Raw genomic sequence first — 17,939 nt, 5'->3', positions numbered from 1 at the left:
ATGTTGCAGTAATGAAAAAAACCTAATTCTGGCATTTTGATGTTTTTTATCGTTACACTGTTTAGCAATCATTCATTCTTTTTGTATTTTGATAGATCGGGCAAAGGGGGTTATTTGAATTTTTTAATTTTATTTGTTTTTTTTTACTCACATCAATAGTCTCCATGGGAGACTATAAGCTGCGATCATCTGATTTCTTGGGTTACACATAACACTGCTGCAGCCCTGCTAGGTGTAACACAGGGGTGGGGAACCTCAGGTCACAGGGCCATTTACGACCCTTGATGACCTTTTATAAGGCCCCCAGGCAGATTCTCAGGGACCACATTCTTGGGCAGGGAAGTTTATTTTGATTACAACCAGCTCATTAATTTCTTCTTGCTCTGTTAGCACACACATGCAGTGTTCACTGCTGAACACTGAAGGGCATGCGATGGAAGCTTACGTCCTGACACCAGAGTCAGAACGTACTTTGTGGTCGGAGTTTGTACGGTCCCTGAAGGATGGTGTAAATATACAAATGGCCCTTGGCAGAAAACAGATTCCCCTCCCCTTGTGTAACAAAAATGCTCATATGCTATGAGCTCCGACCACTGGGCAGTGCTCATAAGTTTGTTGTTGACAACCACAGGGGGCTCCTGCAGATTCCCGGTTGTCATGTGACACAGGCACTGATATGCGGATCTAAGACGCGCATCCGGTTTGCACGAGTTAAATGCTGCTGTCAGAGATTGACAGTGACATTTAGCAAGTTAACAGCCGTGGGTAGATCCTGATTCCAAACGTGGTTGTTAGGGGCACATGACTGCTGATCAGACCAGCTGTCATGTGCTGGAAAAGGTGCAGGCTGAGGAGACCTATGACGGACATAGCATGTCATAGGTCATTAAGGGGTTACAGAATACAGGCTGCTTGTAAGCATGGGAACTCTGTTGATTGCACTTGCACCCAACTTGAGAGCGGAACATTATAATATATATATATATATATATATATATATATATATATATATATATATTATATACACACACACCCATCTCTTCAGGAAAGCCTACAGCCTGCAATAACCATTCTGCCACCTCACCACCACCAGAGCTGCTGCACACCCGACCTTCTGTCTCTTCTCCATTATCCCGTAGAATGTAAGTCCGCAAGGTCCCCTCTGCACCAGTCTGTCACTGTAAATTTGTTTACTGTAAACAATATCTATAACTTTGTATGTAACCCCTTCTCATGTACAGCACCATGGAATTAATGGCGCTATATAAATAAATAATAATGATACACAGTGTGGAAAATAAGTATTTGATACACTGTTGATTTTGGCAAGTTTTCCCACCTACAAAGAATGGAGAGGTCTTTAATAGTGATGAGCGAGTGTACTCATTGCTCGGGTTTTCCCGATCACGCTCGGGTGGTCTCCGAGTATTTGTAACTGCTCGGAGATTTAGGCCATGTTCACACGTTGCGGTTTTTACCACGGAACCGCAGCGATTTTGCCGCTGCGGTTCCGCTGCAGTTTCCATTGCGTTTACAATAACATGTAAACCTATGGAAACCGCAAACCACTGTGCACATGCTGCGGGAAAAACCGCGCAGAAATGCAGCGGTTTACATTCCGCAGCATGTCACTTCTTTGTGCGGAACTTCAGCGGTTCTGCACCCATAGACCTCCATTGTGAGGGTCAAACCCGCAGTAAAACCCGTAGAAGAAAAAATATCTGCGGGTTTTCTGTGGTTTTGGTGTAGAAACCGCTGCAGCAGGAAGTGCGGGGAAGCGGGAGGAAGTGTGACCGTCAGCATGGAGGCATGTATGTGAATGTGTGTATGTGTGTGAAGTCTGTGTGTGTGCGTCCCCATGCGACCATAGTGCCACCCAATTGTGCTAAGTCGCCGTATGGGATTACTACTCCCATCCGATATTAGGATGGGAGAGTTGTCCCTGTGTCCGGCGACTTAGCACAATTGTCAGTAAAACACATACACATACAATACACGTAACATACATGACAGACATTACATACAACATATAACATAGAATATATACTCACCATACAGCACACTGGTACGCGAAGCCCTCGGTCCCCTAGGAAAAAATCCCAAAAAAATAAACAAAATCCATACTCCCTGTCCGCAGATATCCCAACGAGTGTCCCACGCCGATCGCTTGCTCTCCGGCGATCCACTACCAGGAGCGAAGCTCCTAGCAGTGTATCGCATGCTTTACCGGAGTTCAGCGGCTCCGGCGTCTCTATTTACGGCATTAGAGCTGCGTGTGAACTTTCCCACACAGCACTGCCGTAAAGCGAGAGTACCGGGGTCAATGAACGCCGGTAAACTCTCACGCATGCGCAGTTACACCGACAGGAGCCGGAGCTCCTGTCAGTGTGTTGCTGCAGCCTTGGAGAGCAGACACATCTCCGGATGTGTCTGTTCCCCATGGCAGATCGTCGTGGGACACTCGTTGGATTTCTGCGGACAGGGCCAGGGAGTATGAATTTGGTTTGTTTTATTTCTTTTTTCAGGTCGAGGGTCTTCAGATGGATTGAGCGTATAATAAAGGGTTTGTCAAAAAGTGGGTATCTTTATTTCATTAAAATATTTTTTTCTAGTGTCTGTGTTTTTTTAACCCTTTAATAGGATTAATAATGGATAGGCGTCTTATTGACGCCTCTCCATTATTAACCGGGCTTAATGTCACCTTACAATAGCAAGGTGGCATTAACCCCTCATTACCCCATATCCCACCGCTACAAGGGAGTGGGAAGAGAGGGGCTAAGTGCCGGAATTGGCGCATCTTTTAGATGCGCCTTTTCTGGGGCGGCTGCGGGCTTCTATTTGTAGCCGGGGGGGGGGGGGGGGGGGCAAGTATCCATGGCCCCTTTCCTAGGCTATGAATATAAGCCCACAGCTGTCTGCGTAGCCTTTCTGGCCTAAAAGTATAGGGGGACCCCAACACTTTTTTTGGGGGGCTCTCCCTATATTTGAGAGCCAGAAAAACTACGCAGACAGCTGTGGGCTTAATATTCATGGCCTGGGAACAGCCAGGGGTATTTTAACCCCTTCCCGGGCCATAAATATTGGCCCACAGCTGTCTGCCTAGCCTTTCTGGCCTAAAATTATAGGGGGACCCTACGCAATTTTTTTTTTTGGGCCCCCCTGTAGTTTAGAGCCAGAAAGGCTACGCAGACAGCTGTGGGCTAATATTCCTAGCCTGGGAACAGCCATGGGTATTTTAACCCCTTCCCAGGCCACAAATATTGGCCCACAGCTGTCTGCCTAGCCTTTCTGGCCTAAAAATATAGGGGGACCCTACGCAATCTTTTTTTTGGGTCCCCCTATATATTTTTTTAACCTTTTAATAGGATTAATAATGGATAGGATTCTTATTGACGCCTCTCCATTATTAACCGGGCTTAATGCCACCTTACAATAGCAAGGTGGCATTAACCCCTCATTACCCCATATCCCACCGCTACACGGGAGTGGGAAGAGAGGGGTTAAGTGCCGGAATTGGCGCATCTCATTTTGATGATTTCACAAAATGGAGGATGAAAGAAGGGGTTGGACAAGGAAATGACATAATGTGTTTTTTTTTTTTTCCCACTGCAGTTCAAGCTTTATTTGCGTCAAAAACACAGACAATCTGCAGGGAAAAACACATTAAAAACCGCACTAAAAACCACATAAAAAAACTCACCAAAACGCACCAAAAACCGCACCTGCGTTTTCTGCCAAGATCTGCGGTTTTTAGTGCAGAAAAATCCGCAGGAGAATCTGCAATGTGTGCACATAGCCTTAGTTTTTGTTGACGCAGCTGCATGATTTACGGCTGCTAACCAGCCTGAGTACATGTGGGGGGGTTGCCTGGTTGCTAGGGAATCCCCACATGTATTCAAGCTGTCCATCAGCTGTAAATCATGCAGCTGAGGCAATGAAAACTAAATCTCCAAGCAGTTACTATTACTCGGAGACCACCCGAGCATGCTCGGGAAAACCCGAGCAATAAGTACACTCGCTCATCACTAGTCTTTAATTTTTTTATTGTAGGTACACTTCAACTGTGAAAGACAGAATCTAAAAATAAAAACAGAAAATCACATTGTATGATTTTTACTTAATTAATTTGCATTTTATTGCATGAAATAAGTATTTGATATGGTCGGAAACCAGAACTTAATATATTTGTTACAGAAACCTTTGTTTGGAGTTACAGAGAGCAGACCTTTCCTGTAGTTCTTGACCAAGTTTTCACACACTGCAGCAGGGATTTTGGCCCACTCCCCCATACAGATCTCCAGATTTTTCATGTTTCGGGGCTGTCGCTGGGCAACATTGAGTTTCAGCTCCCTCCAAAGATTTTCTATTGGATTCAGGTTTGGAGATTGGCTAGGCCACTCCAGGACCTTGAAATGCTTCTTGTAGAGCCACTCTTTAATTGCCCGGGCTGTGTGTTTCAGGTCATTGTCATCTTCAATGCTCTTACTGAGGGAAGTAGATTGTTGGCCAATATCTCACAATACATGACCCCATCCATCTTCCCTTCAACACTGCAGTCGTCCTGTCCTCTTTGCAGAAAAGCACATTCAAAGTATGAATTTCCCCCCACCATGCTTCACAGTTGGGACGGTTTTCATGGGGTTGTGCTCATCCTTCTTCTTCCTCCAAACATAGCGAGTGGAGTTGATACCACATGATCTTCTCCCATGCCTCCTCGGTATCATCCAGATGGTCATTGATGAACTTCAAATGGGCCTGGACATGTGCTGATGTGAGCGTGTCCTGCAGGATTTTAATCCATGACGGCGTAGTGTGTTACTAATGGTAATGTTTGAAACTGTGGTCCCAGCTCTCTTCCGGTCATTGACTAGGTCCTCCCATGTGGTTCTGGGCTGATTCCTGACCTCTCAGAATCATCCTTACCCCACGAGGCGAGATCTTGCATGGAGCCCCAGTCCAAGGAAGATTGACAGTCTTCTTGTGTTTCTTCCATTTTCTAATAATTGCGCCAACAGCTGTTGTCTTCTCACCAAGCTGCTTGCCTATTGTCCTGTCGCCCATCCCAGCCTTGTGCTGGTCTACAACTTTGTCCCGGATGTCCTTAGATGACGTTTTGGTCTTGGCCAAAGTGGACTGGTTGGAGTGTGATTGTGTGGACAGATGTCTTTTATACAGATAACAAGTTCAAACAGGTGCAATTAATGCAGGTAATGAGTAGAAGGGCTTCTTATAGAAAACTAAGAGGTCTGTGAGAGCCAGAATTCTTACTGACTGTCAGGTGATCAAATACTTATTTCATGCAATAAAATGCAATTTAATTATTTAAAAATCAAACAATAATGCTTTTCTGTTTTTATTTTTAGATTCTGTCACTCACAGTTGAAGTGTACCTATTATAAAAATTACAGACCTTTTTAGGGACTAATAATATTTACTGTATAGTTTTGCCAGATAAAACTAATTCTTGTGTTTCAGGCAGATGATTCACTTGCTGCAGGTGTGATTCTACCCTGAGGGACTGTGGTCGCACCCTTTACTGTATACATTTATGTGATTGGCTGCTTAGGCTGCCTGTAGGATACTTCAACTGTTCAGATGCAGATAACACACATGTATGATTAGATTAGCTTATCTTCATATGGAAACCTTCTCATGGAAGATACAAAGTAACAGGTGCCACCATGTGAACACCTGGCCTAAATTCATTTTGAAAAGAATTGTACTTTGTAAAATCGATTGTAAAGCTTCCTGTGTATTTCAAAATGTGCTCTTATAGGGATTGTTCATGTTATCTTTTCACAAATGTGTCGGGCTCAGGGTTTTGTAGCATTTGCTGATGTATAAGTATTACCGTTTCTTTGCCTGCACTTGTTAGTGAGGCTTATGGATAGGTCTGGTCACATCTTGAGAACAAGAAAACTCTAGTATCTGTGAGAAAGTCTAAACTAACATGGAGAACCTGTGATAATAACCTGTTAAAACAACATGTTTACAAAATCAAGTGCCCAACACATTTGTTAAAATAAAAAACGTGGACAATCACTTTAAGGCTAGTGATACCAAAATCGCAATGTCTCATTGTGCCATCACATTATTATTTATGATTCTAGCTTAAATTATTCCATGGCACCTTACATGTGAAAAGGGGAGTGCATAATAAAAACAAGTACAATAATCTTGAACAGAACAAGTCACCGACTGGTACAGTGGGAGAGAGGACCCTGCCCGCGAGGGCTCACAGTCCACAAGTGATGGGTGAGGATACAGTAGGTAAGAGTAGAGCTGGTTACAGTGTGCTTGTCAGAAGAAGTGGGTCTTCAGGTTCCTTTTGAAGGTTTCCACGGTAGGCAAAAGTATATGTTTGTGATGAATGAATGACGAAAGACTGACTGGCACTTCCAAGCTAGTGTGAACAGGTACATACTAGGAGCATCCATCTCCATATACAATTGGAAAAAAAAGTTGCACTGTGTAGTGCTATAGCATGTGAATATGAATTTTGAACAGCAATACCGATTCTGGATAATATGAACAACTGAGACGCTTAGCACATAATGTGGCCAATTCATGCATGCCGTGCAGCCAACGACAAGGCGCTCTCAGAACTGCTGGGAACCTACGTGTCTAGTGTGAATCCCTCTCTAAGACTGAAGTCTGAATTTCTGGGCAGATGAGAATACCTCTCTTTAAAGCCTGAATTTATGGGTAGGTAATAATGATGAACGAGTGTACTCGTTGCTCAGGTTTTCCCGAGCATGCTCGGGTGACCTCCGAGTATTTGTTAGTGTTCGGAGATTTAGTTTTCATTGCTGCAGCTGAATGATTTACAGCTACTACCCAGCCTGAGTACATGTGGGGGTTGTCTGGTTGCTAGGGAATCCCCACATGTAATCAAGCTGTCTAGTAACTGTAAATCATTCAGCTGGGGCGATGAAAACGTAATCTCCGAGCACTAAAAAATACTCTGAGGTCACCCGAGCGTGCTCGGGAAAACCCGAGCAACGAGTATACTTGCTCATCACTAGTAGGTAGGATACTATTGCAATTAAAAAGCACCACATGCTGGAGGACGGCGTGCTCGGTGAGAGACCTAATATTAAAATTGTAAAAGACTGACTGGCACTTCCAGGGTAGTGTGAACAGGTACATACTAGGAGCAGCCACCTCCATATACAATAAACAGAAATGTGGCACTCTGTAGTGATGTCAATATGAAATGTAAACGAAATATGAATAGCAATACGGCTTCTGTTTAACGGGAAAAAACTCCGACGCTTAGCACATAATTTGGCCAATTCATGGCTGCAACCCTCAGCTGTCAGTGTTAGCAAGGTTGATTATCAAGAATAGAGGGGATGCCAAGCTGTTTTTTTTTTATTATTTTTTAAATTATTTAAATGAATAATTAAAAACGACGTGGGGTCCCCCCATTTTTGACAACCAGCCTTTCGTTAAAGCAGACAGCTGGGGGCTGGTATTCTCGGGCTGGTAAGGGGCCATTGATATTGACCAGAACAGGCTAAAGTCCCGCCCTATTATCACCGGGTGTAGCAGGTTTTTAACCACCCAGTTCTCATGCGACCTAGCCCCTCAGTTTTTATAGTCACTGTGGCAATAGGATAGTCTTTAGCATCCCCGTGAATACATCGAACGCGCACTGTTTTTCTGGGAATCAGCTGGTGAAGGAGTGTGGCCCTTATCAGGTTCACCAAAGTTCCCGAATCAAAGAGTCCTGACATCTGTACCCCATTTATTGTTATGGGACATGCCTACGGCCTCTCACCGGGCTGATAGTCCACACTGCAGGTGGGATAGGCGTAGTATGAACAGCGCCTCTCTAGGCAGCAGTCCATTTGTTCGGCTGACATAGGACAACGGGCGGCTATGTGTCCAGGACCGTGACAACTCCAGCATAGCAAGACTTTACCAGCAGCTTTTGGCAACCCTTCACCGACCCCTTGGGACATCGGACTCACCCCCAGTGGTAGCTCTACTACCACTCTTTCGCGACTCGGGCTCCTTCGGGCTACCATAGCATTGGGATGCAACACTACCTGGCATCCTTAGGGACCTTTCAACCTCCTAGTACCTTTCTACTAGGCCAATCAGGTCATCCACATTTTGGAGATCCCCCTGGGCAACCTAGGTCTGCAGTGGCCTTGGAAGTGAGTGGATAAATCTGTCCGTTACAACCCGTTCTACCATCTGGGCTGGGGTGTAGGACTCCGGCTGCAACTACTTCTGTACTAGATGCAGCAAATCGATCATTTGGGAATGAGGGGGGTATATCGCCGCAGTGTGCCCAGTGGCGAACCAGTTGTTCTCGGACAGACATAGTCACCCCTGAGATTTCTGAGTATTTTCTCCCGCTGCTACCTGATCAAATACAATCAAAAATGCTTCCACATCATCCCTCGCAGTCATATTTTGCATTGCTTGTCTTACCACCTTTCTGACATATGTGTCATCACCTTGACTTGAGAAAGGGGTGGTTTCTTTGCTGTGGACATAGATCTGCTGAATCAGGAATTTGTCTCCTGCTGTTTGCGCTGCTCCCGCTCTTTGCGCTGCTCCCGCTCTTTGCGCTGCTCCCGCTCTTTGCGCTGCTCCCGCTGTCTGCGCTGCTCCCGCTGTCTGTCTGTCATGCTTCTGCTCTTGGCTTAAGATCAAGTGCTTGGTCAGCGCCTTCATTCCGTCTGACCGCTGTTCCATCTCCATAGTCGCCTTCTCCCAGGACATGCGGTTTGTCCACAGCCACCACACTTCCTTCCTGGCAATCTTCCCAGCAATTCTCCCCTCCAGCACCTTGCCAGTGACTTTGTCACACTACCCACTTTAATATTAAACACGGACAGCAAACTGATGCCATCTGTATGCTGTGGTGATTTTCAGAGACCCACAGACTTGGATGGGTAATTTTGATCTGTGACTCGGATCAAAAACGGACTTTTAATTAATTAGAACACGGACGTGAGAACAGCCCGATAGACAAGTATAGGTATGTGTTTTATGCAGAAAAAAACACCGAACATGTATGTGACTCACTGACGTCTAAATCAGTTGTGTGTTTGTTTTTTTACAATAAATTGCAAAAAATTAAAATTATCATCTTGTGTGCAGGGCTGTGGAGTTGGTAAGCAACACCTCCCACTCCCCAATTTCCCTGACTTCCGACTCCACAGCTCTGGTCACTACTGAGCATGTACATAAAGTGCAGCACAGATTCATCTCAGCTAAAAGCCCAGATCCTTAGATCAGGAACAGAACAGACATTATAGGACATTTCATAACTTTCCCAAATTCTTATGAAAACATTTATATCACATACTGAATTGTACTACTGCACCAAATTTATTGTATATCCTAGGAGTCTGAGTCTGTCCATTTTATACCGACTCCACCAAAATTGACGGCTCCGACTCCACAGCCCTGATTGTATGACTTGTACAAGTATTTATGTTGCACAACGCTGTGTTTCCTGAGCCTACGTGCGTCCAGACTGGATTTTCAATATTGTCTCAAACTATGAAATGGACAACTAAGTCACTACATTTGGACTTGGCATCAAGGATAGTTACACACATTCCTTCAATTTCATTATTACATCTTTTCAATCTCATATTGGTATTTTACCTTGGAAACATGTTACTTTTCTTTCTCCCGTTTCATATTTCATGTTTGTGCTTGTCTTGCTTGTGTTCTTGTTAACCAGTGACTCACTGAAATGACTGCTTACGTCATGTGCCCACGGATGTTTCCTTTATTTTATTCTATTGCTTAGGAGATGGATGATCTCTTATGATGTTCTTCGTTGTTTTAAAGTGTCATCTGGTTGCACTTACAATGATAGAAATATTCAGTTTGATCAGGACTTTGCTTTTTAGTTAAGATGCATTTACATCTTATGATTATGGGGAATGAGCGTTCCTAAAAATGCTCCTTTTCGATAATTGAGCAGTTTAAACAGGCTGATGATCACCCGACAAATTGGCTAAATGCTATATGATCTTTTGGTTTTCTTAAAGAAGCACTCTTTTTATATTTTTTAAATTTAAGTGTGTGTTTCTGTGTGTAATGTAGTGTGAGTGTACTAATCTGCTCTCTCCCGATTCCAACACCGTTCTTCTACACTTCTCAGTAATGTCACCGCAATTTCGACTTCTCCATGTGTGAGCCGGAAGGCTCTTTTATAATGAAAGCCTATTGAGCCTCGTTCTGATGCTCCACAGATTTACATTGTAAGGCCAGGGTCAGACTAGCGTATGGCATCAGATGCCGTGTCTGACTTGCAGGAACATGGTCTGATCATACCACAGCTCCTGGGCAGGGGGGGAAGTAAGAGTATACAGGCAGGACAGCATAAGGATCGCAGCTGATTACCATATTTTACAAATTTAAGATGCATTGGACCATAAGACGCACCCCAAATTTTGGGGAGCAAAATGGGAGATTTTTTTTTTTAAATAAAATGGTGGTTCTGTAGTCCGCTTTTACAGTAGCTTGCCTGGCGGGATGGAGGTTGGTCTCAGGAGGCAGGGTCGCTGCTGCATTAAGCTGGCAGCGGCAGGACTGGGGAGATGCTGTGAGCCCCGGGCTGGGAGGAGGGGATGTTCGGTGGTGCGAGGCTATGGAAAACTCCGGGCTTTTACAAAATGTCGGAGTATCCACACTTCCCATCATTTTCCCTGCAATGGACTTTGAATTTTGTAAAAGAAAAAATAAAACATTCTAAATATAATATATGTACATTTTGATCAGACTTTATAGACTAATGTTGCAATCACAAATATGCTTTTTTATTTCATTTTGAAATTATGGAAGTCAGAGGACGATGGATGGGTTAATAATACACTAATGATACACAAATTTTCAAAAACATCTAAATTTATTCAGTATTGAGTATCAGTGCCATGCTCAGAAATACATGCACTTACACACCTTGGCATGCTATCAATGAGGTTATTAATGGTTGTCTGAGGAATATCCTGCCATGCTGAATGCACTCTGGCTCGCAAATCATCAAGATCTTCTTCTGGCATCTCCCTTTGCAAATGCTAATTAATGATGTCACAGATGTACTCAAAGGGAGACTAGTCTGGCTGCTCACAGTAGCATCAGCAACATGCTTCCTGGCTTTGTGTTGAAAAATGGCTCCTGAAACACTTACTGTATTTTTCGGACTATAAGACGCACCGGACCATAAGAAGCACCTTCGTTTTAGAGGAGGAAATTAGAAAAAATAAAATTAAGCAAAAAATGTGCTCAGTTCTATACTTAATATCCCCCATCCTGGTATGCAGGGCCCCCATCTCTGTCCTAGTATGCATGGCTCCATCCTTATCCTGGTATGATTGGCCCCCATCCTGGTATGAATGGCCTCCATCTACATCCTGGTATGCATGGCACCAATCCCTATCTTGGTATGCAGGCACCCCAAACCCATCCTGGTATTCATAACCCTATCCTTATCCTGGTATGATTGGCCCCCGCACCCATCCTGGTATGCATGGCCCCATCTTTATCCTGATATGATTGGCCCCAACCCCTATCCTGGTATGCAGGGACCCCCATCTCCGTCCTGGCATGCAGGGACCCCATCTCCGTCCTGGCATGTTTGACCCCATCCTTATCCTGGTATGATTGGCCCCATCCTTATCCTGGCATGCATGGCCCCATCCTTATCCTGGTATGATTGGCCCCGATCCCTATCCTGGTATACAGGGCCCTCATATCCGTTTCCTGGTATGCATGGCCCCATCCTTATCCTGGTATTATTGGCCCGCATCTCCATCCTGGAATGCATGGCCCCATCCTTATCCTGGTATGATTGGCCACCTTCCCCATCCTGGTATGCATGGCACCAGCAGAAAAAAAACATTCTTGCCTTCCGTGTGCGCCCTCACATTGTCCTTTTCCGGTGCCAGCAGCTGCTTTTATGCTTGTAAGCAGTGCATGGCAGTGACGTCATGCGGTGCTTAGAAGCCGCTGAGGACAGCTGCCAGAATGCTCACTGGTCTCCACGCCGGGACTATGTGTGGAGTGCAGTGAGTATTCATTGCTCTTTAGCGATCACAGTGTCATCCGCAGCTGCCGGGCTGTCACGTGTGCCGCTACTAAAGGGAAGGAATATTCATTGCATTCTATGCCTATGGGAGTGGAATGCAGTAAATATTCTTTGCCTTAAGTAGCCGGTACACTCTAAAGGCCAGGCAGCTTCAAGAAGCCAACTGCTGCGGCTAACACTGTGCTCGCTATTAAAGAGAAATTAATATTCATACTCTTTTCCACGCCAATGGGCGTGGAATGAAGGGATTATTCATTTCTCTTTAGCAGTGGGCACAGGAGTTAGCCACAGCAGCCGGCTCCTGCCTCCTGTGACCTGCTGCTCCACCGCTGCTGTACCCCCACTTCCCCACCACAGCCAGATTAGGGACATCCGGACTATAAGACGCACCCCCATTTTCCTCCACATGTTTGGAGGAAAAAAGTGCACGTTCTATTTAAAAAAATACGGTAAGTGGCCGTACCATTGGTTCAATGACCAAATCAATGTAAGGGTTTTGACGAATAGTACTCGTACCCTTTTTATTCTATGGGGCTGTGCAAATGTCTGTTTTTTTTCGCCGGACCGAGTGATCCAAGCAAAAAAATCAAAGCATGCATGATTTGGATCCAAGAATCGGATGGCACTCTCCTATTCATGACTTTCATGGACTGACATAATGGAGATGGTGGAGAAACTTTTTTTTTTCCCCCACCTTCGAGAAAATCTGATCAGAGTCTGATTAGCGTAATTGGGCTGCTATTCTCGGATGGAAAGAAAAGTCATCTTCACGTTCCCTAAGGGAAGAATCAGATGGGCGTAAAACTCTGATGAAGATAGTAGCGCAATGCTCGGAGTGGCCGTCGACTCTCCCGACCCAAGTGTGACAACATGTATTTCTATGAAGCCATCACACTATGGTCGGAAGAGCCGATGGCCAGTCCGAGCATTGAGCCGTGATCCTCGTCTGAGTTATACAGCTATCTTACTTTTCCCCAGCACCCGAGTTGTTAGTCCTGCAGCATCTCCGTTCTCCCATCGAGCACATCTGGGAGATCATTGATTGGCAATTGGAGCCGTAGCTGCCAGCAGTGGATCTTGATGATGATTTGCGTGCCCAAGTTTATTTATCATAGTAGAACTTCCTCAGACAACCATGAATGACCTCATTGATAGCATGCTAAGGCCAGGGTCTTACAAGTTCTTCTCAGTTTTCATTTGTGTGCTGTCCATATGCAATTCGTTTTTTTAACTCACTATAAATCTAAATGTTTTGAAAATTCTGAATTTTTTTTATCATTTGCATATTATAACCTGTCTATTGGTACCTTGATTTCCATAATTTCCTGACTTTTCCTTTGTTGAGGCGTGTATAAAGGGGAAACTCCCAGCATTGATTTATGCCTAAACACATGGATGTGAAACGAGGTGAGTACAACTCCTTGTCTAAGATTATCCCTGCTCCAAAGCAGTTCTGCATTTGAGCGCCATGTCTTTTTCCTGTATGTTTTTTTGTAGTCTTGTGTATAATCAGTATATTATGTGCCATGATATATTTACCTGTTGAGGAGGCAAAGCTTTTTCTGTAAATGTATTTTGTACCCTCCTTAAATGTTCCCTTTCATTCCTTAGAGCATTGTTCGGCATATAAACAAGACCTTTTATAATTAGATACTTAATCTGTTCTCTTTTAGCATGAGTGTTCTGTAGGTTGCCTTTCAAGAAGCCCAGGCATGTAGGTGTGTATGTAGGTAGCAGGTTTATGATTCACTACTAAGTCATCACAGCAGTGCGCTGTTCCTGCTTTTCTTAACCAATGCACTCAAGCTCCACAAATGTCTCTGATGTTGGCAGGTTTATGCTGTTTAAGAATATGAGCAATGACTTGGTAAGACAAATATGAGATTTGTATGCTTAGAAACATGATCTACTGCGGAAATCGACAACCTTTAGGGGTGTAATCAGATGGTACAGCTTGGGGGGAGTTAAAACCGGATCAAGAATTGCATCCCAAAAGTGCAAGTCTTATTGATGCTATTTTTTTTTTTTTTTTTTATGTGTGATTGCAGGTTTTGTATCTCATTTGCACATATTGCAAGTGACATCTTATCAATAAAATATGCCATTACTTGCAGGTTGGTGTGGATCTAACGACAATGGATCAGTGCCCAATACATTGCCTCAATGACCATGCCATGCTGCGTGGTAAAAAGAAGGCGCAGTAGTAGGGCGCACCATGACTCCTTTATACCAGGGCTGTGGAGTCTGAGTCCATTTTGGTAGAGTTGATATAAAATGGATCGACTCCTAAAATATATAATACATTGGGTACAGCAGTACAATGCAGGATGTGCTGTAGATGTTTCCATAAGAATTAGGGAAAGTTATAAAATGTTCTATAAGTGTCTGTTCCTGATCTAAGGATCTTGGCTTTTAGGTGAGATGAATCTGTGCTGCACTTTATGCACATGCTCAGTAGGGGGCAGTGCTGTGGAGTCGGGAGTCAGGGAAATTGGGGAGTTGGAGGTTTTAGCTTATCCTCTCCACAGCCCTGTTTATACTAGCGATTGGAGGTGGTTTCTATGGTTGAATTCAGGGCTATGGAGTCGGAGCCCATTTTGGTGGAGTTGGAGTCATGGAAATGGAGGAGTCGGAGGTTTGGCTTACCGACTCCACAGCCCTGGTTGAATTCTCACCAGTCATCTTCTATCAATAGATCTTGTATATCTTACATTTTCTATTAGGTCATATTATATTTTTATCTGATGGATTCTGTTCTTATTTTCACCTCTGCTACGTCACATTTGGGATGCATCATTGAAATAAAACAAATTCTCCGAGTGTAAATCCCACTTTAATTGCTGATTGTTAGCTCTGCATCCAATTTCGTGTGCTCGGCATGGGCTTTGGATATCTTTTCAGTCTGTCTGCTGTGAATTAGTCCCTGTCATTGGCCTGAAGCAAATACATCTCACAATGTGAAGGCTGTGCTTTACTGCAGGCTGCACAATAACATAAAATGGAAGTGTTGCTTTTTCTTTTTGGAAACCTTGAGGAAGAAAATGAAAATGACAAACAGTGCACAATTGTTACCCGGTCTCCAAAAAGCAGCAATCCTGTGCCCCTGCGATTGGGCATCCTGTCCTCTGGTATATAGCATGTACCCTGTGCTGATGATGGGTGTTGCTGCTCCTTGGCTCTGAGCATTGTGTGTTTGTGGAGGGGTGGCCGCCGGAAATCTAAGAAGCACCAAATGCACGATCGAGGTGACATCCTATATATAAAGCTTCCTTAGATGAACCAGCTCATGGACTAGTCGGCTTGGCTTAACCTCAATCAAGGATATTCTGTCTCTGGAATATATTTTATCATCACACTGGATTGATTCCTACATTTTCCTAAGAGCATTTTATATGACAGTGTGGGGAAAAAAGCAGCTGACGAAGGAGAGATGACATCTCCCCTGCTCACATCTCCAGCCATTCATTATCACAGAGCTGCTGCCCTTGCTGCTTATTGCAGCCCTTTCATTCTGCGCTTAGGAACACCCCTGGGCTTGGAAGGAATGGTACTTCCTGCTTTCATAAACAGTCATGTGTATAGTTCAGCCAGGCCTGATGCCTCTGGAGCTTTCTTTTTCTGAAGAGCACCAGTGAATTTGCCTTTGCCTGTTTGTGTGTTTTTTTTTGTTTTTATTTTTCCTTTTTTTTTTTTTTTGTGGTGCGAGGTTGCCATCAGTTCAGTGGCCCTCTCCGTCCTCCAGACAGGATTACACTCCGGCTTCTCATTACACGGATCCTTGTGTTTCCTTTGGCAAGTCGAGGCACAGCAGACAATCGTGGTGGGGAATATTTTCTGATTTTTCCAGAAACCAAGGAGAAGATTGAGCTGCTGATGTCCGTTAACTCCGAGAAGTCGTCCTCTTCAGAAAGGTACATGTCCAGCCAGGGCCTGGGAAATGTCCGTCGTAGACTGGCACCTATTTGGCATTCAATGGATGAATTGGCATTGATTTTGTTTTGAGCTGACGGCTAGTGCCGGCCAGTGCAGAATTGGTAGATATTGTGTGTGATTGGTATTCATTGTGTGATCGTCGACTGTCTTGGCCGCACATCGGTGTCTCTTGCTGTACCTTCTGTCTGTCTCAGTTGCTGAACTACATGAAATGCAGGGAGTGCCCATTACAAATTGCATTGAAATGCTGAGATGGGTAGGTTGCTCATATACATCAGCATGGATGCTGTCTGACAAGTCTGTGAGTGTTTACCACGTACACCGCAAGCATTTTCTTACCTCCGCACGTACGTGATAAATATTTCCCTCCTGAGACATTCGGCAGGCACATCCGATGAATTTCAAACCTATTTTATTTGCTAGATCATCTCAGTGCTTATAGTCTTATATCATGGAAACTACTATATAATAGAACTTGATCCTAAAAGTATCATTCAAAACTGAGGATCTGACATCTTCGGCAAAACAGCAGGTGACTTGAATGATAAATGAGATATATTGAAGGTACATTGATTAATTACACAATGTAACATTTAATAATTCCATTTTCATACAAAGTTGCCTAGTTCTAAAATAATATTACTTTGAAGCATAAATATTTATATTCCTCTTTACCTCTCTCCTCCCCTTTTTTTTTTTTTTTTCTTCTTTCTTTCGGTAATCTAAACAATGAATGTTTTCGATTGTGGTTGCCATGGCTACGTTCAGATACATGTACTTTTATTTTTCCTTTAGTCTATACCGGATACTAAAATAGAAATTCATTACGTCACTACCTAATTAATTATTTTTGAAGTTTAGAAAGCATTCAGGTTTTTGGTTTTAAAAATCTGAATATTTGATTTCCAGTATAGGTGGATGCGTTGTTTACAGTGCTAGGTGCATTCATAGACCTGGAAAGGATGGCATGGACATCCGAAAAACAAAAAAGTTAGGATTTTGGGTTAATCTACAGCTTGACATTAGCAGTAAAGTAAAAGTGAATTTAGCAAAGGTCACCCACCTACTGTAGGCTAAAAAAAATATGCATGGAAATCACCCTTTTTTAATGCATAAGGTGAAATCTGTTGCATGTACGCAACAAAATCCATGTGTAAAATCGATTTTGCCATGGATTCACAAAAATCATGGTTTAAATATGTGTGAGCAAACCCTTAATAATTAAAAGTACCCCTTTAAAGAAAGTCTGTCAGGAGAATCAACCCCCTACTCCATCTACATTGGCAAGAAGGTCATAGAAAGTTGAATCCTAATAATTTTTTATTTCTATAGCGCCAACATGTTCGCCAACACTTCACATTTTAGCTGGGACTTGTACAGACCATAAACATTACAGAATAACACACAACTCAGATACCAAAAGGAGTGAGTACCCCTTTCGCAAGCTTACAGTCTATGAGGAAGTAAGGGAGACATGAAAGGTAAATGGTAAAAAGCGCTTGTATTGTATGGTCCAGCGATCAATATAATAAATGGTGTATTCACATAATACTGCATGACATGTCAGCAGCCAGTATTTGTCCAACTGCAGGACTCTTAAGTGCAAGGAGGGTATATAAATAGATGCTACGAGGGTCATGATTTTGAAGAACATTTTGTATGGGCAAAGCAGGGATAGTTAGGTGAGGAGGGGTCACAGGTCAGTCTAAAGACATGCGTTTTTACGCCATGCTTAAAACGGTATTTACCGGGAATTACGGTAATTGAATTGTCCTGGTTTGTGCATTCCAGAGAATTGGTGCAGCATCAGAGAAGTCTTGAAGACAGAAGTGGGAGGTTCAGATTATTGAGGATGTTAATCTTAGGTCATTAGCAGAACGGAGAGCACAGGTAGGATGGTAGACTGAGATGAGGGAGGAGATTTAGGGTGGTGCTAAACCGT

At 43.6% G+C, this 17,939-nt stretch overlaps 1 protein-coding gene across 6 annotated transcripts in view; it reads left to right on the top strand.

Moving 5' to 3' along the window:
* Positions 1-17,939, top strand: part of SRPK2 (SRSF protein kinase 2) — a 181,447-nt gene that overhangs the window by 43,342 nt on the left and 120,166 nt on the right. For 2 of the 6 annotated variants that reach the window (XM_077264752.1, XM_077264751.1), the window contains exon 1: positions 14,965-15,975. The exons of the other annotated variants lie outside the window; for them this stretch is intronic. In XM_077264752.1, coding sequence (XP_077120867.1) covers positions 15,938-15,975 — 38 coding nt within the window. In that variant the 5' untranslated portion in view covers positions 14,965-15,937. Of the gene's footprint in view, positions 1-14,964; positions 15,976-17,939 lie in introns of those variants that run through there. 6 annotated transcript variants of the gene reach the window in all.

The sequence above is a fragment of the Ranitomeya variabilis genome, chromosome 5, assembly GCF_051348905.1.
Source record: "Ranitomeya variabilis isolate aRanVar5 chromosome 5, aRanVar5.hap1, whole genome shotgun sequence".
Lineage (NCBI taxonomy): Eukaryota > Metazoa > Chordata > Amphibia > Anura > Dendrobatidae > Ranitomeya > Ranitomeya variabilis.
Note: the sequence above shows the minus strand (reverse complement) of the source record. Positions and strands in the feature narration are given on the sequence as shown.